At 41.2% G+C, this 26,678-nt stretch overlaps 1 protein-coding gene across 4 annotated transcripts in view; it reads right to left on the reverse strand.

Annotated features, from left to right (window-relative positions):
- The window catches only part of MCC (MCC regulator of WNT signaling pathway), a 202,014-nt gene that overhangs the window by 40,780 nt on the left and 134,556 nt on the right, over positions 1 to 26,678 (reverse strand). For all 4 annotated transcript variants that reach the window (XM_082784232.1, XM_082784233.1, XM_082784235.1 and 1 more), the window contains 4 exons: positions 25,964 to 26,106; positions 17,973 to 18,109; positions 12,294 to 12,457; positions 7,051 to 7,257 (listed from right to left, as the gene is read on the reverse strand). In XM_082784232.1, the coding sequence (XP_082640358.1) occupies positions 7,051 to 7,257; positions 12,294 to 12,457; positions 17,973 to 18,109; positions 25,964 to 26,106 (651 nt within the window). The remainder of the gene's footprint in view (positions 1 to 7,050; positions 7,258 to 12,293; positions 12,458 to 17,972; positions 18,110 to 25,963; positions 26,107 to 26,678) is intronic.

The following is a 26,678-nucleotide window of genomic DNA, read 5'->3' on the forward strand; positions in this document are numbered from 1 at the left end:
ATGTTTTATTTATTAATTTGGTATTTAGCAATTGCTAAGTCGCATTTCTGTTTCTTTTTTTTCTTAGAAAGCTGAGAACTGGAAAAGGAAATAGGGAGAAAAAGTGTAACTTTGGTACCTTAAAGAATAAATAAAAAGCAAACATAGAAGAAAAAGGGGGGTGACATGCTACAGTGATGTTGGACTTATGAAAGACTTCAAAATTGATTCAGAAACATCAGAGATTTGTTTGCAGAAATGAAAAATAGGTTATAGAAACTACTTTAGTGGAACCTGCTCATTGTCTATAACAATAAGAAACATAATTTACTCTTTGTGTTTTACACATACAGACTCACAACTACATGATTTCTTGGCAAACACTAAGTAAAAAACAGAAATTATCCATTTTTACTCATTTCTGCATTCAAAGGCCACCTGCTGCGTTTGTTCCTAAATCAAATAAGAGGCATGCCTGAGATTCTTTTCTTTCTACTCTACTTGGGACCTGACTCTTTCACTATTCAGTATCTTTGAACCCTTTTTGTAACATAATTGTTTGTTTTCTAGCATTTTAGTACCACATCTTTTTTTTCCTGTTATAAACAGGATGAAAATGAAGTACAGCAAACCACAGGAAGTGAGTATCTCTCCCACTTTCCATTTTATTTCTGCATGCTGCAGATCTGTGGAGGAGAAGGTGGAAAATGCAATACTCATGTGACGACTCAAGCTGCTCTGAGCGGTGAGGGCCTTCCCCACCTTGGGCACCCCAGAAACATTCACTCCTGCCTAGGGCAATTGTTTTCAGTCAGATGTAGCTTCTCATAAATGTTTGAACAATCATCACTGACAGGCCTAACAAGGCTTGATTTCCTACAAATTGTTTTGGTTGACTGAATATAGCAGTCTTGAATTGCTGTAAGCCTGCACCGTACAGATATATTTCCTTGTATTTAGGGGAGCCTTCTCGATGAATTCTCTGGAGCTGAATCACTTCAGATGAAGCATCTACAGAATCTCTTTCCTCTACAAAGAGATGTAATTTCAAGAAATACATAGGAATTTAACTGTCACTGGAAGCTCTACTCCTCTGGCAGGACTGAAAATCAATCCAGTTTGAAAAATTACATGTACTTTGAGGAGCAGAGTAAGGGAACAACACACAGACACATAACCATCTATGGGAGAATAAGTATGCTGTCAAGGTTAATACACACAGGAGTTTTACGTATCAGGAGCATTTACAGTGCTCCAGAGACATGTTACCAGGTGCTCTACAGGAGTCCCTCATGCTGTGCTCCGTGCTGATCCATGGAAAGGATCCGGGTGCTGCACCTCTCTGAGGGATGCGAAGCATGGAAATACAAGGATGCGACCCGGGGTGCAAAGGCTGGATCCTGAAAGCTCCAGACACAAAGTGGAGCGTTCTGACCCAGGCTAGCATCCAGTGGGAACAAGCACAAGTGAGAGCAGTACACCTATCTATTTTCCTCATTTATTTTTTAGATTAATCACTGAGCATTTCCATACAAGCGTGGATAAAGAAGAACAGCTTGTACACTCTAATAGCTGAGATCTTGCTGTGTAAACAAATACCATGCAACTGAAGGAGGTGGAGAATTGGAAATAGGTTTCTGATGCTACTGCAGGTTTCTGGCAAGATACAAGGCGACCCAACAGCTCAAGGATCACTTTAAGCTGTGCAAGCTTATAATAACCTCTAAAAGCCTGCAACATATCAGCGTTCTTTAGCAATCTGGAGCAATGCCTTCTGATCCCAATGTGAGCAATGCCAAAAGAAGGAGAGTCGAGCTGCTCATGCCAGCTTTGTGTCATCTGAGAACAGTGTGGGCTCAAGAATGCCTGCATGGCCAAGAATCTGACTCGTTCTGTGGTCTGGGTAGGTTTCAACTGCTTGCAAGAATGAAGTATCTTGGGAGAGCCCTCATATTAAAACAGTTTCTTGGAGCAGGGGCAGTTTGGGCAGCTGGAGAGATTACACACTAAAATTGCAATTCTCTATACTACTGTGGGTTATATTTTCATTAAGGTCTTAAGTCAAAAGATAGATAAAATATTAAGTCTTTTTTTTTTTTTCTTCCTGGTTAGTTTGGTGAATTTGGAGCAGATAAAAACAAACAAGCATCACAACTGAAAGCATTTGATTAACTGCACTCTAAGTTGTAATGGCGACATATGGTTTATGCAGAGGATAGACTTAACAGACATCCAGAGCTGAAACTGCTTTCTCATTTTACACTTACTCGCAGCCTCAGGGAAGCATTGCCCATGCCTATCACTTCTTACGCCAACACGCTGCAGGGTACTGAACCATGGCACTACTAATTTGGCAACTTTATTTACTTATTTCTCATTAAAAAGAAAATTAAGCTTCTATTCTGCAGTCATGATACAGGTTAAATGCCATACACACTATATTTAGCTCATCTGACTTACCTGGTGGATACAGGGGATTTTGCCTATGAGCACAACTACTACTTCTTCTACCACTGTTTAAGCCTGTTACTATATCACACAGAATCACAGAATCACAGAATTTTCTAGGTTGGAAGAGACCTCAAGATCATCAAGTCCAACCTCTGACCCAACGCCAACAGTCCCCACTAAACCATATCCCTAAGCTCTACATCTAAACATCTTTTGAAGACTTCCAGGGATGGTGACTCCACCACTTCCCTGGGCAGCCTGTTCCAATGCCTCACAACCCTTTCAGTGAAGAAGTTCTTCCTAACATCTAACCTAAAATTCCCCTGGCTCAACTTAAGCCCATTCCCCCTCGTCCTGTCACCAGGCACGTGGGAGAACAGACCACCCCCACCTCGCTACAGCCTCCTTTAATGTACTTATAAAGAGCGATAAGGTCGCCCCTGAGCCTCCTCTTCTCCAGGCTGAACAAGCCCAGCTCCCTCAGCCGCTCCTCGTAGGACTTGTTCTCCAGGCCCCTCACCAGCTTCGTCGCCCTTCTCTGCACCCGCTCAAGCACCTCCATGTCCTTCTTGTAGCGAGGGGCCCAAAACTGAACACAGTACTTGAGGTGCGGCCTCACCAGAGCTGAGTACAGGGGGACGATCACCTCCCTAGCCCTGCTGGTCACGCTGTTCCTGATACAAGCCAGGATGCCGTTGGCCTTCTTGGCCACCTGAGCACACTGCTGGCTCATATTCAGCCGACTATTCATCAATACTCCCAGGTCCTTCTCTGCCTGGCAGCTCTCCAACCATTCCTCTCCCAGCCTGTAGCTCTGCTTGGGGTTATTGCGCCCCAGGTGCAGGACCCGGCACTTGGCCTTGTTGAACTTCATGCAGTTGACCTCAGCCCATCGGTGCAGCCTATCCAGATCCTCCTGCAGAGCTTTCCTACCCTCAAGCAGATCGACACACGCACCTAACTTGGTGTCATCTGCGAACTTACTGAGGGTGCACTATGCATATATATGCATATATATGTAGCAGCTGTAAACAGCACTACTCTGATTCCAATTTTATTCTAATATTAATCCCAGGAGCTGGTACAGAAGTTCCCCAGCATCTTATTTATATTACTGGAATCAGAACTTTGATAAATTTTGTGCTGGTAAGCAGCTTCCAGGGCACAGACCAGCCCATATCTAAATAAATTTTATTTTTAATATGGCAATATCATGCAGAGGTAAAATAAAACTCTGTATTATGAAATTAGCTACACTGCAGGCACCCTACACAAATAAGCGATTACCTCATTTACTAATGACCTGTGAGAAACAAAGTCTTTATGTATGTTGTTCCATAGCTACTGCTCTAGAAAGCAGCACAATCTGTTAACTGAGCACATTAAATACCTAATTAAATTAAATCTCCAACAAGCCTGAGAACAATGTATTGAAAGCACTCTGCCTGATTACAGACATTGGTCTAAAGTAACAGACCTATTGATCTGGCCAACTTCAGCTTATTCGCTTCATCCAATTTAATTTGAGAAGAACAATAACTAAATTTTAGTTGGATCTCCTTTTCTACTCTCCAGGGAAATAATCTGAAGTGACTCTGAGTTCAGGTAGCATATAGAAAATATTCAATAGGTCAAAGAAAACATTTATTTTGTTGCAACTACGGACATAGAGTTATATTACAAATGCAAATATGGTTTCCAGTACAACAGTCGCATAGTGTTGCTGACAGTCTTATGCCATAGACTTCTCCAGTGGGGGCAATAAACCAGTTGCTCTGCAAGTTCAGGGTGATATTAAAAAGCATATTTCAATAAAGTCCTCTGTAGGTGCAAACTAAATGAAAACAACCAAAAAAAAAAAACCCTGCCAGCTGGGCCTGAATACAGTCTGCTTGATTTTGTTATGCACGTGCCAATCCAACATTAATTCTTCACCTACTGAAAGGTTACTGCAAGGTATCTATCCAATCTATCCAAGAAGAATTTCCTTAATGAAAAAAGAACCAACATTTAGACAAACTTGTTGTATACTCTACACAGCTCTCAATTTTTTACAGAGCAACTGAAGACTTATTATCTCCATGGTCAGTGGTCCAAACACGATTCAGATCAGTACTGTCACCCCGCTGGTACCATCTGACAACTGTGCTAGCCAATTACATGAAGCAAGTTGATGTCTCTATTCTGTGTCCACCAGAGATGCTTCCACAGCAGACACACATCAGTAACGATTGCAGCATCCATGCTAACAGCTCAAAAAGACAGGCCAACAACTACTAGATCAACACTATTAACACACCACCTTTTCATTCCGAGTCACTGCCTTTACAACAGAAATTGTGCACAAATTTCATAATATAGCCAGCAGATGAGTAGCTCCACACATGCTTGGGTCACTGGGAATGCGAGCAGAGTCTGGCAAATTCAAGCATTATCAACATACACAGAACCAGGCAGCAATTTCTTCCTCATCTAATCCAGCCCTCAGCTATTGATGGCAAACAGACAAAATACTACAGTTTTGTACAAATACTAAACCTAACACTAGAATTAAAGCAGTTGTATTAACCAGGCAAATTAAAAGCATTTTTTGTTTTGTTCTGTTTTTCTTTGGATACCTTCCTAATGTCCTGGCTTTGACAGGTATCTATACAGTCATATGTTTCATCATACAAACATATATTTAATATTTTCAAACTCCATTTTCAAATTACTTTCTCTCACCTTACTCTTTCTTCAGAACCACAATCCTCTTGTCTGTTATACCCATCATAGTCTAATTTCTACCTAGTAGCCTAACATAGTTGTGGATAGTTTATATTCATTTTTTCTTGCTCCATTTCTGTCCCTAAACTTGAACAGCCATTATCTCCCATTGTTACTTGCTTTCTCCAGCACTTGAAAAGAGAAATCAAATTCAGATTTTGCTTAGCCAGGTTACACAACACAATCTTTTAGTCACTTCTACAAATAAGCTGACCATTTTTAAGACCATCTTCTACATCTGTTTGTCAATTTAAACTAAATCTTTTTAAGTGTAAGAGATAAGAACTACATAAAATATTACAGATCAGATCTTACCACTCTTCACACGAAGTGCAGCAGTCTTTCCATTCTCTACTGGCAATATCTAATCTGGTACATCATAGGTTTGCATTTTCCTTCATGCATCAATGGCTTATTAACATGCTGATCCCTGAGGGTACAAACATCAGTTCTACACCCCCTCCCCACCTCCCTTTTAAATTTATTTTAACTGAGGATCTCCTGGTTGTCATTATAAATTCATTATCAATCTTTTAAACCCATGAACTTCTACTCCATACTTCTTGAAATGTAATTCTTTTTGTATTAATTCTATCCTCAGAGGCATCTACTTTTTTCTTGTATGATATCCCAATACTGATCTACATCACCTCTAGTACCAGTATCTGCATTTTTCTAAGTAAATTTCACAAGCACACACTTCTGTTCTTTTCTCCCCGCTCCCTGCAAAACTCCGATGATATGCATAAATACAGCTTCCATAGCTCAACGTGGTACTGCTTCTATTTGAAAAGTGTCAGTCTAAAATCAGTCCAAAAATGTCAGGACTGAAAAGTACTTACACTTATGGTATATAATAGGAATGCATTTTACAAAAAAGTTGGAAACGGTCTTGCTTTATGTAACTTAGTATTAAGAGAAGCTAGAGAGTTTTGCAAAGGTAATTTGTGTCTTGGTATCTGAAAATTTGAAGTCTCACACAATGCAGCTTCATGCCAAAATGATACAGTCACTACAGAACAATGTTGTTTCAGAAATATGGTATTTGCATAAAGGTTTGCTCTGCTGCCACTAAGTAAAGAGCAACACTTCCTGTAATTTTGACAAGGTAGAGTGGTCTAAATTGTTACCCAAACTAAGCATGAATTTTAAACAGCCATATTTTAATAACAAAATTATTTGATATCTCACTAAAACTCTGCAGATATAACAGGGACAAAGTTAACGCATTATAAAAGTAACGGACGTTACGGTCACGTTATCTTGATCTTTCTGTTCTGTAAACAAACTTCCAGTTTTCTTACTTAAGACTTTGCACAAAACACAAAGCTGTTATCTGAAATAGCAGCACCATAAAACTTAGACAGGGAAACAGAACATGGCTGGTACTACACATTGTTCTGTTCAGAGAATTATTACCCAGTGACAGGAGTCCTGTTCTTTTTCTTTCTCCTAATCACAAATTGAATTCCCATCAAAAACAAAGCAATATTTGTTGTTTACAGGAAAAAACATGCCTCACAGGAAAATTCACTAAATGAACATCTGCTTTCTCTATAGATGAGTTACATATGCTCCACTGGAGATGAGTATCAGAATTCCTGCTAGCACATGCTTTCTGACTCCAGATTGTTGTACACCTTGCCTATTCATCACATACTCTTCTTCAATAATGTTCAGTTTTGTCCTAGCTCTGTCATTTATATGTCTCAGCTTTAAAAACAGAAAATCCTTAAGTCAGTAGAGGAAGCACAATGGAAGGGACGCTTGCTCTGATGACAACATTGCACAGACTAGTTTTCCCCTGTAAGAAGTGATCATCTATGCAGCATTCAGACACTCATAAGGTCTTACCCTTCTACGCAATCTGTCTCTTTCTTCACGAATAGCGTTCATGGTGGCCTTGGTCCTGTTCAGCTCCTCCTCTTTGCTACACAGCATGGCAGTGAGGCTCTCATTCTCTTCCCGCAAGCCAGCAAGCTCCTTTTCCCATCGAGATCTCTCTTCAGACAAATTTGGATAAAGGTCACGTCCCAGTACACCCTCGATCTCTTCTACTGTCTGCAAAAAATAGTCATCATAAAAGAGAAAGAAGCAAATGTGATTGAACAAGACTAATGATACACAGCACAGAAATGTGTAACAAACAACTATATAATCATGTGCATACACCCAGTCCCACAACACCATTAGTTTGCCTCTCGTTTGGTATTAGGAACAATCATTTTATTAAAATGTTTTGTATTGACCAACACCAAAGCCAAGGGATGTTTTAGGCGCAAACTGGCTCTATTACTTTTGTAATACCCACAAATGACAGCAGTCCCTGTTAATTTCATCTCAAAACATTTTAAAACAAATTAATGACTACTTGCTACAGGTAAGCACTGTGCTTGTTGCTTCCCTGCCTGGTTAACAGGCGGAAAGCAGCAGCATGTCCATACCCTGTGGTTGCATGTGAAGGGCACGGAGCCTTTCTTAACACTAGACCAACTCCACAAAAAGGGCAAGGAACAGAGTATAGAGCAGAGGACTCTTTTTTCCCATGTCCCTGAGCATAATCTCTCCTGGAGGGCACAGAGAAATAAAACAGACATTGGCTAGGCTTACACAGTACTCAAAGATGTTACAGCCCTCCTACTGTCGAAAACAGGCTGGGTTACTGTGGGACTTCATGCCTTTTAGGATGCCCCATGCCATTCCCTCATTCGTAACTATGACATATAGGCACTATTCAACACAGAAGAGATGGAGCAAGTTCCACGGGCTGGAACTGACCTTCATGCACACAACACTAGCAAGTCAACAATGCCATGCATAAACTTTAAGTCAGACTGATCATTCAATGTCTTAAAATTTCTTAACACTCAGGTAACTACTTCTAAGCAGTTCTTACGCTATTATGCAGTTAACATATGCTATACTTGCATTAAATTTACTAACTTATCCAGGACCTTTGCAAAATTGAAAAAATGTCCAGTTGTTCCTTATGAGATTTTGAATCTCTTTTAAATCAATCTGTATTACATGGTAACAAGAGACATGGAAAATAAACGAACATACGACATTAGAAGCAACCTAGAAATTTCATTTCATTGGACATTCCAATAATATGTCACAGCTAAGACCTGTACTTTTAAATGTAATATGTAAGATAAATAAGTCAGATACCAAGGTAAAAATAGCCCATTTAGTTGTTTTATACAAAAAGAATTTTATTTTTATATATAACAAAAATGACTAAAAGTTTATGTCCTTAAATAGAGAGGGAATAAAAGGTCCAACTAGAGTACAGCTGAAAAGGACAAGCCAAGCTGAAAACAGCACTGTTTTTTTCTGCTAGAAATACTGTCAGTATTTTCAGCAGTGTGACACTAAGGTGACATATTAGTGACATATCATTAGTTGTCCATAATAATGAAAAGATGGTCATTTATTGTTTTCAATCCATTAATGTTAAATACTTCTTGGGTATAGCGAAATTCCTTAGTGGTAATGAAAAAACACTCATACAAGAGGAAACAAAACCTACTTCCATCAACCAACTCAAGATTAGACTCTGTGGAAAAAGTAGGGACAAAATTTTTGCAGTCAGGTTCAGTTTATTCTTTTAAATCATATTTCCTCTCTCCCCCCTAAAACTGCTGTACATTTAGAGTCATCAATATAAAATCCAGTTGACAGAGCATCTAAATCATAATTCTATTTACGTATTTGGTAGTAAGCTTCAATTTATTTTCTACAGAACAATGTGCTGCATTATCTCTGTAAGACAAAAGATGCCACAGTCCTTCCTTATATTAATTCCACTTGCACCTACAGGTCTCAGACAAGGTAAAACTGTTTCAACACAACTTGATGAGGTGTTCAAGTTCTAAGTAAGTGCCTGGCAATTAATCTTACAACATGAAGAAAAGCTTTGTAACATCAGGAGCATTCTCTCTTTATGATGCCAGCTTTATTTTCAAGAGTGCCTCTTTGTTGCTGTCTTCTCCGCTCCCTTTCACCCCCAAACCTCCTCTCCTCTTTCATGCACTTTCCCTGTTGTTCCCTCATCCCACTAATGCCAAGCTCTGCTGCTGTCTCTTTCTTCCGTATTCCCCATGCTCTTAGAGAATCCCTTAATTTTCTGAGCCTCTGCCCCTCCTCAGAGCTCCACTGTGGGTGATAAGCAGAGAACAACACTGAAAGATGAAGCAGCAGCAATGGCTCATGACCATGGAGGTATCATGAGACAGAGAGGCTGCTGCTGCTGCTGCTGTTTCCCTGCACCCTCCATTGCTGCCTGCACAACTACAAACTTCAGGCAGTGATAGCATCAGCATGGGCTTAACAGCCATACTAAGGGCTGCCCAACAGTCCTTAAAAAAAAATGAGGGACCTTTCTGCTTGCTTCTGTGCTACCTCGCTTTGCTGTGACCAATATCCTTTTGCTGACTGAACTACTGCCACTGTTCCCTGGTTTGATGACCAGCAAGATACCTATGGTACATGGATATAGCTCCCTAAACTAGCATGTGTGGGCTTTTTTTTTTTTTCAAAGCAGTATTTCAGAGCAGTTTTAACAGGCATGCTGCTGCACAGCAGATAAATTCAGGTCTAAGTTAACAGATTGAATTACAGCCTGATTTCACAGACTGCATTACAAATGATGCTCTGAGCAGAGGGCAGGAAGAAATATCGTGGTAATTCCAGTGTTGTCTCTGACACTGTCATCAGTACTCTCTGTATCAGTACTCTTACAAGAGGTGTTGTGTTATGCACATGATGTTAGATGAATCAGCCAGCAAGTATCAGGTGTAAAAGATGCAGAAAAGCAGCACTTTTTCATAAGGCCAAACTCAATGGTAGAACTTACTCCTACCAGAATTTATGGAGGCCAACAATTTAGATGGGTCCAAAAACCATCAGAAATAAACACAAAGGAGAATGACATTCAAGACTATTAAATTCAAAGACAACTTCTCTGGCTCAAGCTGTTCCTAACTGCACTTGGTGGAAGCATGTATGAAGGAAGGAGGATAAGGACATACTATGAATGTCCTGTTTGATGCAGTTTTTCCATTGACATCTCCTACCAGACAGGTGGATTTTCAGTTCAACCCAGGTAGCTGTTTTCATGTTTTAAGTAGATTTGGTTTAGAAATATTTACAACTTTTTGAATCACTAGTTTGTTAGCAGTTGGTACCTGCTTTTGGGTCCGATAGGAATTTACTCTTCAAAACATCTGAAGCATTAAGCAGCATATTCTGTGGAAATTTTCTAAAACAAATGATAGCTGTGTAACTGTCCAGTTTATCAAACAATCTGCTCATTTCAAGGTCTTCTTGTTCTTTGTGGGGCAGAAACATGTGAACTAGCTAGGGCCACATGACTTGCACAAACAAACACGAAAATTTAGCAGGAACAGCCTTAAAAAAATCAACAACAATGAAATCTAACCATTAAATCAAAAAGATTCAAAACATTTAAAGGCAACAGCCCACCAATGAAGAGAAGAGACAACATCAAAGCACATGACAGAATGTTCCAGTTTTGCATTCATGATCCCATCTGTTTTAAAAGTCTCTCAGTTCTCTATTTGAGGAAGCAGGAAAGAGCAGGAAAGGAGAAACAACCTGCAGCCATGGATGTAGCTGCAGACAGGGGCTCTACATGTTGGTATTGCTATAATAAGAACATCAGTGACACGCTTCCCTAGCTCACAATCTGAGCATGACAGTCTTATCTTCCTGAAAGGTTAACATCCTTTGCATGCTATCACTTGTCTAACACAAAAAATTGCAGGCTCTGCAGCACAGACAGTGGGGAAAAGCATTGCCCTTCCACGGCCCAAAAATGGCTATGAGATTATGTGAAAAGAGGAAGACTACATTTTGTACCAGGAAGAAGCTGTGAACAGTTACTCAGAACAATAAAAGTTTCATTGCAGTTAATTTGAATCAACAGTAAATAATGTGCCTAAAACAAAAAGCTTGAGAGGAACGCTTATGGCAGCTGTTTTGGCTTTTTAACTGAATCCTCTTCCTGAGACAGTTCTCATCTCCTCTTACTTCAGATACCTCTGGGGACTATACATAGACCAATTTCTACCAGTTTTCCAAGATCCACAATCTCTCTCTTTCTGAGTACAGACTTCTGAGAACACTTAATCCTAAAACTCCAGAAAATGCTGGGTAACATTCAAAGTATTGATCCTAATCTTCTGAGACACTCAAATAAGCTGATTTAAGACCATTCCCAAGAGATCCAGGAGTCAGTCTGTCTCTCTCATACATACCCATTCTCCAAACTGCTACTCAGCATTGATTTCTTTATAGGCAATTATACTCCTCAGGCACCACCAGGAGCAGAGGAGACTTTTTCCAGTTACACACCAAAGGCCTATCTCAGCAGTTCAGAGTGGTCACAGATCTCCCCACTTCAAGAGCAAAGTGTCAATACAATTGTTCTGATATAACTGAGTCGCTGGTCTTTTCCACCTAACACAACAAACTTGTTCACCTCTTCCTCCATATGTAGCAAGTACTCTAATACGTGTCATACCAGGCATTCCTTTTTATTATTCTGTTATATGCATAATAAAAACAAGACATGCAAGTATCAGTTGAACTATCTGTTCCCCATTAAAATTAATATGCCACATGTTTTGTTTTAAATTATTAGTTACTATTTTAAGGCATCAAAGTCACAACTTAAGTACAGTTTATGGCATTTTACCTCCAAGTTTCAGCAAGTATTGCATACTGTGCCTTCAGTTACCAGTTATTAACTGTCTGTGTGACCTTGGGAAAAGTGACAACTTACTTTCAGGATTAACCTTCAGAAAGTAAATTAACTGACGAGTGTCCTAATTTCTCTTATCTCTGAAATGGATATAAGACAGATACTTTCCTGTTTAGATACCAAAAGTCTATTAGTAGCTCCTCCTGTGCCTCAGAGAATTTAGTGTAGAGCAGGTGTACTACTACCTATCCAACACATAAAATAAATTAGAGTTGATTTCTGTGATGCATTTTGATTTGAGAAGTGCTATTTCTACAGAGTATTACCATGTAATACATACAACACATTTAGAGCCTAATGTTACTGTTACCTTAATGGCTAAATCACAATGTTCACTGGCAGTAGTGAGCTGTTCAATGTGTCTGTCCACCTCTGCCACCGATAAACTGCAGCTGCTCTTCTTCCTCCCACAGACAACATTTTCCAGACCTGTCAGCACCCTTTGCAGTTCTGAATTCAAGTCACTACAGTTATCTAGAACAAAACAAAACAAAACAAGCATGTTACATTGCAACAATAAGTGACTCAATTAAAGAACAAACTCTCATCCATGAAGTGCAGAACAGCTAAGGCTCCTTTTGTTAAAAGTATGTCCTGATAATCTGATGTCCCCCCCCCCACCAGCTGAACAGCTTAAATATATAACTACATCAACAGAAAACAAGAGTTACTTTCAATCTTACAAGTAACACTCCCCCTACTTATCCACAGTGTACACTCACAGTTCAAAAACATTTTTTTCAGAGGACAAAATGTTGAGACTTACAATTTAAAATCTAAATTTATAATTACAAATTTAAAATTTAATCGTAAATGTTATGTTACGCCACTTCTATTCTGGTTCTTCTTTTTGCTATTCATGGCCTACTATCATGATTTGATTACCCTCAAAGGTTTTTCTCTGTGAGTTCAACAAGTCTTCTGCCTGGTACATTCAATGACATTATGATGTTCACATTCTGGTGATGGATAGCAGTAGTTTCTATGGCAGACATGGTGAAATTCCCTCTTAGGCTCTCTCTCAAACACGATGGTTGGTATTTCTGCCTTACTGGTTAAGAGCTTGCAATAACGAATAGTGCACCACATGACAGCAGTGCATCATCAGTTCCTATACCTTATTAAAAACAGTGGCACTCTTGCTGCCGTGTGCTATTTCTATGCTACTGCTCCAAGCATTCTGCCACAGTCAGAATCTAATATGAGCCTCATGGATGGGGTGCTTAATGGAGCATAAAGGAGTCTGGTACTGGACTATATCTGAACTTTAATAGACTGGAGACATCAGATTATTTTAGACTGCCTTAAAAAATCTTCACACAAGAGAAGACTAAAAGAGGTCAGATGAAAGGATGAGATGAAACTAAATACTGTAAACTCGTTACAAAAAATATACCTCCACAGCATAATGCATATAAACATGAACCTACTGCTGACCAAAAGAAAAGAGTGTATAATGAATTCATCACAGTATCATATAATAAATAGGAACGGGCAACATGCAAGCAAAACCTCTACTCCTGAAGTCGTATTTACTAGTTTCAGACTAACAGCCACCTGTCTGTTTTAAGAATACCAGAAATCCCTATAGTAACACATATTTATGAGTGGCATATACCATGCAGGATGTGTAACTGTAAAAATATCTGTTTTCTTGAATTCCTTTGTTTCCCTTACATCTTATATAAAACATTTTGTCATTTGAACAAACAATGATCACAGAAGGCCTTGTATGCTCATTTTTGCTCCTACAGTAACATTTTTTTCCCCAGAAGACAAGGGATTACAATAATGAGAGACCTCCATTACCTAGGAAATCAGAACAACCTGATCACAAGCTCTGCAAGACATACTGAGGAACATTCATAGTTTTAGCTCTCGCTGTTGGATTCCCTGTAGCAACTGAGCAACATATCCAAATACATTAGTGTATCATGACATATTACGTTTTTTATTAAGTCACTGATGCTCATTCTGTTAGGTCAGTAAGCAAGGCTATACACAGTTATTAGTTATGATTCTATGATTCTAAAATATAAGGACAATATATATATATATTTGCATGCATGCACATACAAAAAGGATTTATTTTCAAAGGAATAATGAAACAAAACCCGGAACGGACAAAGTGTATGCACAGAAGGATAACATGGAAAAACACAGGAATTCCTAGTTAATGTTCTTATTTTGTGCACTGCTGTATTTCATTTTATTTCCATATTTCCCACTGTTAGGAGAAACTTAAAGACATCTTGCCATTAATGTACAACTTCAGTTCCTTCCCATGAGGAACAAAACCAAAGCTCTCACCTAAATATTTCAGCAAAATAAATGCTGAGTACTAAATTAGTTTGAAATTTGTGGTTCAAAAAAGTAAAAGAAATGTTTCTAGAAATTCAAGACACTGCGATACAAATGTGCTGTGGCAGGTGTTCCATTTATGAACAAGTACAGTTCAGGAGCTGGTGTATTCAGTTCAATTTAAGAAGTCATACAGAAAATCTCTTGCATATGGTTGCTTACAATATCAACACGTCATTAACCTCCACTTGAGGGCAATAAATAGTGTGCCCAAAAGTCAGGCTGTTCTCAGTCAATTCTTCTAAAAGATACTGAAGTTCTCAATAATAAATTGCACTGCTCCAAGCAATTGGAAACTCTTTTACTACAGTGTCCTATGTATTGAAGCAAAATATTGTATGTTACATGACAAAAAAGCCCCTTGTAGAATTAATAGCTTGATGTTTAAGGTTCACCAAGTTCTGCAAGAAGACTTAAAACTGCTGTTTTCAATTATTTCCTAAAATAATTGCTTGTGTATACTGTCACCCATTGAAGCTCTCATGCACGAATATGGTTTACCCAGGGAAGAAAAGGAAGATCTTTCCTCTTCTTTCCTAAGAATCATAAGCTCTCTTGAACAGACTGCTCCATTTGAGACTCTGTAGCTGTTCTACATAAAGGCACAGAGGTTGTTTCAAGTATAAGCTCATAGTCATGGAGAAGTTCCAGCATTTGCTTTGATTAACACAGCCTTGATTTATTTATTTCCTCAACAAATGTTTTGATTGGCATTTCGCAGGCTATGATGTACTTCTCCTACAAGGATGTCTTTCTGCTATGAGAAGACACCACTGAGATCTTGAGGACTGGACAATTACCAACTGCATAAAGTTCAACAAGAGCAAGTGCCACTTTCTGCAGCTGTGCTGGGGCAACCTTGGCTGTACGTACACATACAGACTGGGGGACAAGAGGCTGGAGAGCAGCCCTGTGGAAGGGGATCTGGGGTTTCTGGTAGACACGCAAGCTGTGAGTCAGCAGTGACTGGCACGGCTAGCTGGTCAAGGGAAGGGATTGTCCCACTCTGCTCTGAGCTGGTGTGGCCTCACCTCGAGCACTGTGTGCAGTTTGAGGTGCTACAGTACAAGAAGGACATAAAACTACTGGAGAGGGTCCAAAGGAAGACTATAAAGACAGTGAAGGGAGGGCAAGGCGTCTGAGGGGTAGTTGAGGTCCCTTGGTTTGCTCAGCCCTGAGCAGAGCAGGCTGAGGGGAGGCCTCATGGCGGCCTGCAGCTCCCTCACGAGGGGAGCGGAGGGGCAGGTGCTGAGCTCTGCTCTCTGGGGACAGCGACAGGACCTGAGCGAACGGCATGGAGCTGGGACAGGGGAGGGTCAGGCTGGGGGTTACGGAAAGGTTCTGCACCCAGGGGCTGGTCACAGAATCACAGAATCACAGAATTTCCTAGGTTGGAAGAGACCTCAAGGTCATCGAGTCCAACCTCCAACCTAACGCTAACAGCCCTCCACTAAACCATATCCCTAAGCTCTACATCTAAACGTCTTTTGAAGACTTCCAGGGATGGTGACTCCACCACTTCCCTGGGCAGCCTGTTCCAGTGCCTCACAACCCTTTCAGTGAAGAAGTTCTTCCTAACATCTAACCTAAAACTCCCCTGGCTCAACTTAAACCCATTCCCCCTCGTCCTGTCACCAGGCACGTGGGAGAACAGGCCAACCCCCACCTCGCTACAGCCTCCCTTGAGGTACCTGTAGAGAGCGATAAGGTCACCCCTGAGCCTCCTCTTCTCCAGGCTGAACAAGCCCAGCTCCCTCAGCCGCTCCTCGTAGGACTTGTTCTCCAGGCCCCTCACCAGCTTCGTCGCCCTTCTCTGCACCCGCTCAAGCACCTCGATGTCCTTCTTGTAGCGAGGGGCCCAAAACTGAACACAGTACTCGAGGTGCGGCCTCACCAGAGCTGAGTACAGGGGGACTATCACCTCCCTAGCCCTGCTGGTCACACTGTTCCTAATACAAGCCAGGATGCCGTTGGCCTTCTTGGCCACCTGAGCACACTGCTGGCTCATATTCAGTCGACTATCCACCATCACTCCCAGGTCCTTCTCTGCCTGGCAGCTCTCCAACCATTCCTCTCCCAGCCTGTAGCTCTGCTTGGGGTTATTGCGCCCCAGGTGCAGGACCCGGCACTTGGCCTTGTTGAACTTCATGCAGTTGACCTCAGCCCATCGGTGCAGCCTATCCAGATCCTCCTGCAGAGCTTTCCTACCCTCAAGCAGATCGACACACGCACCTAACTTGGTGTCATCTGCGAACTTACTGAGGGTGCACTCGATGCCCTCGTCCAGATCATCGATGAAGATATTAAAGAGGACCGGCCCCAGCACCGAGCCCTGGGGGACGCCACTAGTGACTGGCCTCCAACTGGACTTGGCTCCATTCACCACGACTCTTTGGGCCCGGCTATCCAGCCAGTTTCTAACCCAACGAAGCGTGCGCCAGTCCAAGCCAAGAGCAGCCAGTTTCTTGAGGAGAATGCTGTGGGAAACAGTGTCAAAAGCCTTGCTGAAGTCAAGGTAGACCACATCCACAGCCTTTCCCTCATCCACCCAGCGCGTCACTCTGTCATAGAAGGAGATCAGGTTCGTCAGGCATGACCTGCCTTTCATAAAGCCATGCTGACTGGGCCTGATCGCCTGCTTCCCCTTCAAGTGCTGCATGATGACTCTCAGGAGGATCTGCTCCATGAGCTTTCCTGGCACTGAGGTCAAACTGACAGGCCTGTAGTTTCCCGGGTCTGCCCTCCGGCCCTTCTTGTAGATGGGCGTCACGTTTGCTAGCCGCCAGTCGATTGGGACCTCCCCCGATAGCCAGGACTGTTGATAAATGATGGACAGTGGCTTGGCCAGCTCCTCTGCCAGTTCCCTCAGTACCCTTGGGTGGATCCCATCCGGCCCCATCGACTTGTGCACATCTAAGTGCCGTAGCTGGTCACCAACCAGTTCTTCATGGATAATGAGGGCCACATCCTGTTCGCCATCCCCTTCCACCAGCTCAGGGTACTGGGTATCCAGAGAACATCCGGTATTGCCGCTAAAGACTGAGGCAAAGAAGGCATTGAGCACCTCCGCCTTTTCCTCATCTCTTGTAACTAAGTTTCCCCCCGCATCCAGTAAAGGATGGAGATTCTCCTTAGTCCTCCTTTTTGTGTTGATGTATTTATAGAAACATTTTTTGTTATCTTTAACGGCAGTAGCCAGATTGAGCTCCAGATGAGCTTTGGCCTTCCTAATTTTGTCCCTGCACAGCCTCGCTACTTCTTTAAAGTCCTCCTTAGTGGCCTGCCCACTTTTCCAAAGCTTATAAACCCTCTTTTTCCTCCTAAGATCAAGCCACAATTCTCTGTTGAGCCAGGCCGGTCTTCTTCCCCGCCAGCTCGTCTTTGGGCACGTGGGTACAGACCGTTCCTGGTCGGGCACTAAGACAGGCTCCCCAGGGTGGTGGTCACAGCACCAAGACTGCTGAAGTTCAATGAAGCATTTGGACAACGCTCTCAGAAATATGGGTTTGAGTTTTTGCATGGTGCTGTGTGGAGCCAGGAGTTAGACTAGATGATCCTTGTGGGACCCTTCCAACTCAGGATCTTGTATGGTTCTGTGATTCTGTGTCTCCTAAGAAGCATCACTCACCCATGTCTGCAGTGACCATGGTGGACTGATTCTCCGGTACAGAAACAGAATTCTGGTCCATGCTGCGTGAGTCTTCGTTAACTTCATGCTGGCTTTGGCTGAGCTCTGACCGCAGCTCTGAATACTCATCTTCCTCCCTGCATGTAAGAGCAAAGGCAGAAATAAAACCCTCTGAGGAGATATGCATCTCTGTGACACTTATTTATACCTGTAAACTGAGCCACAGGATACAATCCACACAAATTTAATGGCATTTTGTCCAGCCATTAGTGAAAGGTTTATACCTGCAAAGCAGCTTTCACCGTGCTGTACCTGTCACACAGGCTTCTAGTAGCTAATGTCTAATTTCCATTTCTTTACTCCCTTTTCTTTATTACTCCAGAACACCATACAATGAAACAAGGAGTGGAACTGCATGCAAGTAAGAACATGTGCAAGGACTCAGACTGCTCTGCCATAACTCAACAGCTGACCATTTTTAACGAGCACAAGTGGCTTTTTGATCCCAAAGTGGACTGGCAGTAACTGATTTTGGTCTCCTCCTCTGTTTGAGGACACCATCAGCTTATGCAAAGCAAGCGTATACATGCACACTCCTGAATATGCATACTGAATTCTCATGGGGACAGGTAGGTTTTTATTTCCTCTTCTCAAAAGGAAGAGAACAGATAAGTGAGTACAAAACTGAACTGCTGGAGTTGTTGGAAAACAAAAAGCCTCAATTACCTAGGTTTTAAGTTATTTGTCAACCAGGTTCTACCAAAATCATTTAGGACACAGAAGACTTTAGCTAAAGCTAATAAGCTTAAAAATTAGGTCTTTTCCGTCCTGTCTCCATATGAAGAGTTCAAAGGACTGGAAAAGAAGATAAGTAAATGAATAATAGCTTCGCCTGAGAACATTTGTGAACATTTTTGCTTTTGATCCACTTGCTGATTGGACTAAAAAAAAATCTGTAGTGATTGTTTTGACGTTAAAGTGTATAGTTTAAACATGAGACAAACACCAGTTTATCCTGGTGCAGAGCCCCTCGGACAAGTGGGAGAACAGCCATCATTTTGTTACCCTTTAAATCAAATGCAGAGATTTATTCTGCTGCAGTTTCAGCAGAACAGTGGATAAGAAACACAGCACGAGAATAGAACTGTCTGCTATTTCATTTTGGTTCCAAATCCAAAGAGCTATCTCAGGATCTACATCTGGGCGGGGCATCTGTTCTGTAAGATTTCTGTGTGTATGCTACATGGTGATGAGTGTTTGGTGCAGAAATATTGCAGGATTTCCCCTGGAGGTTTGTCAGGATTTGCCAGGGAGAATAGCAGAGAAGATAGCCCATGGAACACTAACAGAAAAAAAACTCTGCTCTCAAAGTAGCAGAGATGACAATTTATGAATCAGGCCAACTCAAAAAATGCATTTCAGCTTGCTTGCCAAGCAGCGTTTTCTAAGGTACTGAGATGTAATTACTACAGCAGTGAGTATGCTCTTCTACCTCTTACATTTGCTTCAGTTCAAAAAAATAAAATAAAATCAGACGTTATCAGAAGCACCTATTAAACAAAAATGCAGGTCAGCTGGTTAAAGTTAAGATTTAGATCAAAGAAAAGTCTTTTAGGTACTATGCAATACATGTTTAAGAAAGTGTGAAAACTAAATTATGAATAGCAGGAATTAAAACAGTGTAATGAAGACACATAAGTGTGAGTTAATGTTCCATGAATAAGTTTATTATTAGCCAAAGTAGAGGCCAACAATAACTAGCTTTAGACAAAAACCAATTACCACATACTCAAACAGTTGCATTTTTTTTTATTTGAACATAATTCATTTTTTCACTTATGTCAGCCTTCTCTACAATTATTCCTACATTTTAAAACCTGAATTGCCTCTATAAATAGATAAAAAGGCTGTACTGATCATAAAACAATGCCTGCTGTACACGAACAATAATAATTTCTCACCACTCTCATTTTAGCTCTCATTGCTTAGACTTCCTGTTTAAAACCCAACATAGCTTTGTCTAGCTAGCCCTAGTGTGTTATTTTTTTTTTTCCTCTTTTTTTTTTTTTTTCTTCCTCTCCCCCCTTCCCCCTCCCCAATTTTAAACACTCTCAGTATCTTGGGGCACTTGAAAAGTATGTCGTGTGGCAGGACTCACACCTTTCTGAGGACACAGGTCACAAGCCAGATTTTTAATGAGTTTGTGCTTCTAAGACCTCACCAGCAAGATGAGAAGTCCATCTCTGGTAAAGCAACAGCAAGGTCAGTTGCTGTCTCCACCACCAGCCTTGCACGCTGCAGACTGAGGACTAAAAATGCAAGGGGGAATTTAAGGACAAAGAAGTACCGCAAACAGAAATTCTGTGTTTAAAACTGAAGTTGTCAGTAACAGAAGACACTGAGAGATTCCCCTTCCTCCAGGACAGGCACTGGAAATACAAAGCTTTTCACAGTTGCTGACTACCCACTGAACTCCTGCAGCACCACCCATAAGAGGTGGAGTTTTCATGGGAACCTTCTTGCTTCTTTTCCTGCTGCCATCAGCTAGGGCCTGGCTGGAGTAAGCGTTTATTTGTTGTCTGCCTTGAAGGTGCCCCGCTGCTGAAATGCCATGGTGAGCTGGAGACAACTAAGACCAGACCAAACTGTCCTGAGCACAGAGCAGCCTGGGTTCAATGTTGGAACAAAAAAGTGTCTTTTACAGGTACACCTTAACTTACTTCTTTCCTCACATTAGGTGAAACCAAGGGTCACAACTACTTTACAGCTGTAGAGAAAAACTTGAACAAATATCAGATGTGTGAAAAATCATATTTTCAGCATCTTTTCACACCGCTGCAGAATTCTGCCACAGCCCTGGTAAGGTGCACATTCTTGTCACAGCTGCAAACACCGGACAGTTTCACACTTCAGGTGCCAGCAGGTTTTTTTTACAATCATTTTACTGAACAAATATTTTTAAAGCATTCTAGGACCCTCACATAGAAAATACTACAGGTGTATGAGCACTGCAACCCAGAGATTGGCTGCTCCCTGTGTATACACACTTGAGGTCTGTCTGAACTAGTTCACATGTAAACAAAGAGCAAGACACTTGAGACAACGTGGGAGTCGATCACTCAAGGCAGGTGGGGCTGGAGCTATGGTACATGCATTGCTATTTCAGCCTGGAGAAGAGAAGGCTCCAGGGAGACCTTACGGCAGCCTCACAGTACCTAAATGGGCCCACAGGAAAGCTGGGGAGGGACGCTGTGTCAGGGGGTGTGGTGATGGGACAAAGGGGAATGGTTTCAAACTAAAAGAGGGTAGGTTTAGATTAGAAATAAGGAAGAAATTCTGTACTCGGAGGGCAGTGAGGCCCTGGCACAGGCTGCCCAGAGAAGCTGTGGATGCCCCATCCCTGGAGGTGCTCAAGGCCAGGCTGGATGGGGCTTTGGGCAGCCTGATCTGGAGGGAGCTGTCCCTGCCCATGGCGGGGGGGTTTGGAGCTGGGTGGTCTTGGAAGTCCCCTCCATCCCAAACCATGCTACAATCCTGTGGTTCTATGATTCAATTTGTATTGAGTCTCCGTAGCTTCCACCTAGCACATTTTAGAAGCAAGAATCACACGTCTAGGTCATTGTGTAGATACGACTGAGTGCCTTGTGCTATTTCCTGCGACGCTGTAGTCCACTCATTCTCCTTCCTCATTAACTCCAAGACAAACAACTTTCTGAATATGTTTTATTTCATATTAAAAGCTATAGCCTGAGCTAATGGTTTTCCAGCAATGGGTTACAAACTTCTTAAAGATTGTTTCAAATAACCTTCAGCAGGCACCAATAAACCAAGGAGTATTTGTCTGTTTCAGACTATTATGTTTAAGAGTTGCACAGATGAATCCAGTCACTAGCTTAGAACTAAAAGCAACTTGATCTCTGCACTTTCTTCTTTTTTCTGACCTTCAAGGGGACATCTAAGGAAGACTGTCAGTCATAGGCCAACATTAGTTCTGCATAACTGGATTACAGATGATTCTCCCAGTCAAATTCAGGATTAAGGAAAAAAGAGATGAGTTTGAATGAATATAAGGTAATACCCAAAAACTTGTGAAGTCAGGAAATACTCACCTTTAATGTAGACTTAATTCCATATTAGTACACTACTGCATAATTTGTAAATCCTTTCCATGTTTCAGAGTTATCAGGATGTATCCTTTATCTCCCAAAATTTAAAATATGACTCTGAAACTGGAAAGACTCATTTGATTGGCTTTGCTATCTTTTAAGTTGTACACACCTTGAGAGAAAAAGCAAGTAAGCATGTACACCTTGTCAAAGGACAGAAAAACAATGAATGTAAAAACATTCTCGTGCAACCTGAAAGAGCAGAAGCAGGGGTAACACCGCTACCTGCACCCAGCTGACCTCTAACAGGAGTTCCAACCTACCACCGCCCAGTGAAAGACATGGACCTTGAAAGAAGCTGACTAAACATGCTCAGCACCTTCCCTCCTCCATGCAGCAGTCTTCCTCTGAGCACTACCAAAGCCTGTGACTTAAGGTTGAAAACAATCTTAAACAATATGCTAGCCGCATCCTCCTACTCTCTTCCTAATAGCATAGACAAGTACAGTGAGACACTGTCACCCAGTTGTAATTTTCCAAGAACAAACAGAGCCAAGGCCTAGGTCTCCAGAGTGCTCAAACAAAAAAGCATGCTCATGCCAGCTGACCGCTTCTTGGCAGTTCTTTTGCCCCCAGCTTCTTGAGCAGATAGTGGGTAAATTCTGCAGAGGCAGACATTACGAACCAGGCAAGCAAGAGGTTTTTCTACATGCGCAGTGTAAGTATAGACACCTCTCTTTTAGCTTTAATACGAAATCAGTTACAGCTGTGAAACAACTTTATTTTATTTTTTTTTTTAAATGAGGCTGGGCTACTAAGCCAGCTGAGCTGTCCAGAGCAGCAGCAGGGAGATGAGACAACTGCAGATGAATGCTGGCTTGCTCCCACATCCACAGTGACCTCATTCAGAATGCTGGAAGAATGTAGTGCAAAAGCAGCAACTAATTTAATGTGACCACACACATGGAACGCGCTGTACCAAAAAATGGCTAACAAACCTAGAACAACCCTGGAAACTTATTAAAAACACTCACACAAGGTTATTGCTACTAAGATCAGCACATCAAATATACCTGGGAAGATGCACAGGCACCTTAAGCTTTTAAACCATGTGAGCAAGAGCCATCACACTACAAGCTAAGTGAAACACCTAGACATTGAAAGGGGAAAAAAAAATGAGGGGGGCTGTAAAGGAAAAAGGAGAGGGAAATAGTATCTCTGAATGGAGACTACTAACCAATTTATACAGCATTACAGCAGTCCTGAGACTGTTGCAATACCTCATTCAGACTTAAAACACTCAGTTCTGTTTACCTTCTACCTACTTTCTGAGAGTATTATTCACATTCAGAACAACAGTTACAAATTTTTAGATACCAGAGCTTCAGGAGGATAGTTGAATACTCTCCATGAAACTCTGCTATCTTCTAATCAGTTCCAGAATACTTTTGTTTATTGAAAAGAGCCATTAAGAATGTCATAAAGCAGCAGTACACCAAGCTACATGTTAGTTTATATTTGCATCCTAAAAACAATGCAGGGAAATACTGAACAATCTCTGTGTTAGCACGGGAGAGACATTTATCTGCATTGTTCTGCAGTTATGGTTAACTCAAGAAACTGCTTTTAGAAACCCTACATCTTGTGATATCACAACCAAAGAGTCCTCTCAGTAGTACCTGCAGGTGTCCTAGCGTCATACAAAGATCTCAGAACTAAAGTCCCTCCTGCATTCTGATTTAGCAAGAGAGCGTAAGTGCCAAGGGCCAGGAGCAGCCGTGTTGTTCCAGCTCTGGGGCTCACACTACCGAGGGCCAAGGGTGGAGTGCTGTGAGTCACACCTGTCCCAGCAGCGACGGCAGTTACACCACCCTTGCTCTGTGGGATGGAACAGCTTCTACAGGGTGATGCAAGGAGGATCCCACGGTGAATTTACAGAAAGTCACAGCAGGAAGTGTTAGTTTTGCTCCTTTCAGCTGTTGTTACAAACTGTATGATGTCTCTCCAACTCTACCTCTGCTTGCCATTTTAGGAGAAATATTCCTCCTCTGTTCCCCAAACACTGAGCTACTGGCCAGCCAAGGAGAACAAGGCACTGCAATCTTTAAAATAAATAAAAAACACTAACTTCAAAAATACATTTATTCTTGCTAGTAAAACAAGAAAAAAATCAAAACAGGTGGCCTCCTAGCTGTCTGAACAAAGGAGCTTTCATATGGTGAGACCAAACAGGTGGGGCATGACAGCAGTTCAATATTTGCTGCAGCAGTATTTTTCTGATGCCTTCGAATGTCTGCTCCCCAGAGGGGCAGCAACTGCACTTCTCAGGAGAAGCAGCCTGCACTCTGTATCAAAGGCAGCTCCTATGCCACACTTTCCTGTGCATGCCATAGCTTATGCCACGAATAAAAACTCACAGTATCCACCCAGTCCTAATACTTTGCAATCAATATGTAATTTGGCCTTTAGCTTACCACAGAGACTCCAGTCAAAAACCTCTCATGGCTTCTATGTATGATCTTTTTTAATTCTCTCAGAATTTTTCCTGCTATTCAAGAAAAAAAAAAGGCCAATTCAGCTCTCATACTTATCAGATTTCATTTTTCAATCAGCCTTTGCAATTGGTAAAGTTTTACCAGAGAGGAAGGTTAAGTGGGCAGCCAGTCCTCCCATACTAAAAAGCAAATGCAATACATGGTGAATGGAAATTTTGCATACAGAGGTATCAAGTCTGTGTGAACAGAGGAGTCAATGAGATTTTTTTCAGAGATGTACCATCAGTTTAGAAAATCCTTACTTGAAAAATCTCACCACGATTATCACCAGTTACAACCATCACAGAGTTTCCAGTATTTATCTTCTTAAATAATGTTAACATCACATCATTCTACTACTGCTTTTATAAAAGTATATGCATGATGATACTTTTTCTTATTTATGATACACCTTTTTTTTTTCAGAAACATTTTTTCATAAGAGGTTAAATGAGCAATTTTAACAACCATGCCTTCTGCTAACAGCAACGTTTACAAGGAAAACCAAATGAAACAAATATTACAAAACATGTAGCTAATGAGCAGGAAAAACTCAAAATTTGCTACAAAGAACTCAGATTTTGCTACATGCATCATGTAAGTTTTACCTACAAAGGTGTCAATTATTATTGGAAGTTTTCTAGAAAATCCATAGATTCTAGTGGTCTACCTGCATTCCTCCCCAAGCTCGTATTTTAACAAACTCCTTCATTCCTTTAGTCCAAGTGAGGAAAAATAACCATTCTCCTGCAGTCAAATGTAAGTTTATTTTAAAACAGTAACAAGTGATGACCAAGCTTTGCTGCTTGAAGAACAGCCAAGAGAATGATCTGTAGGAGCTAGACTCGATGATCCTCGTGGGTCCCTTCCAACGTGGGATATTCTATGATTCTATGATCATTCTGTGTTTTGTCACAACTACTAGCAAATGTCAAAACTACTCAATTCCATTTGAGACATATTTCTCATCACAAGTGATTTGGCTTATGTTATCTATAGGATGCCACAGAAGAAAGTCAAAAGCTGAGCTGCAGATTGGTTGGCTATATCTTCCTTTATCCACTTACCTTGTCTTTTGGTATTTATATTTAGCTAATGAATATTTAGATGGCACAGTGCAGTTCTTTGCAGTGCTCATTAGGCTGAGCAGTGTGACTTTGCCAGTGAGAATGCAGCACTTTTGAGCCTTGGATGATACTCCACACATCTTAATTATGGGCAGCTATTTAGCACCAGTCGTAACATGCTGAGCTACCTCAAGGTTGCGATCAACTTATATTTACAGCGTAATTCACATCATACTTTCCATCATTCTCGCAGGCGGTCCAGAGTTTCCAGGGACTTTCCCTACCTTATTGTTGTTCCCTGCAGTCGATCAATCTTCTTATTTAATTCAGCAATGATACTGTGCAGCTCTGTGATTCGCTCCTCATAGCGTAGCGTTGTTCGCTCCTGCACATCTTCGTGCTCTCTCATTAGGTGAGATTGTTCACACTAAAGCAGAGAAGCAGAAAACAGAAAGGGTCTTATGAGTAGTTGCACAGAAATCAAATGTAAGGCAGAAGTGCACAGCATTGTATGGTCTTCTTACCCATCAAACCAAAACCGCATAGCAAGAAAAAAGAACAGAAGTGAAATATTGACAGGTACAGAAAGGTATGTAATTAGCAAATTTTTAGGAAATGGAAAACTATGCAGTGTACTTTCATTATTATTTTTTTCTAAACATATCGAACAGTTGCTCTTCCAGCTTGAAAAAAAACACATAGTTTTTAACACAAAACAGCTACTGATATATCAGCTTTGAATCCATGAGATTCACAATGCATCAAGAAACCTCAGAGGCCTTCCCAACACTGAATATGTGAATTAGAACAAATCCTAAGGCAGAAACCACATTATTACAAAGAAGAGCAACCACACTTGGAGGTTATGACTTCTCCAGTAAGAATATTTGTTTTTATTACCCTTTAAGGTACCTTTGCACATTTTCCTTATTAAAATCCCCTATAATAAAATGCTTATTATAAACAATTAAGTGGCTGTACTTCTGGTTGTTTTTTAAA

This window comes from Aythya marila, assembly GCF_965140915.1.
Source record: "Aythya marila genome assembly, chromosome: Z".
Classification (NCBI taxonomy): Eukaryota; Metazoa; Chordata; class Aves; order Anseriformes; family Anatidae; genus Aythya; species Aythya marila.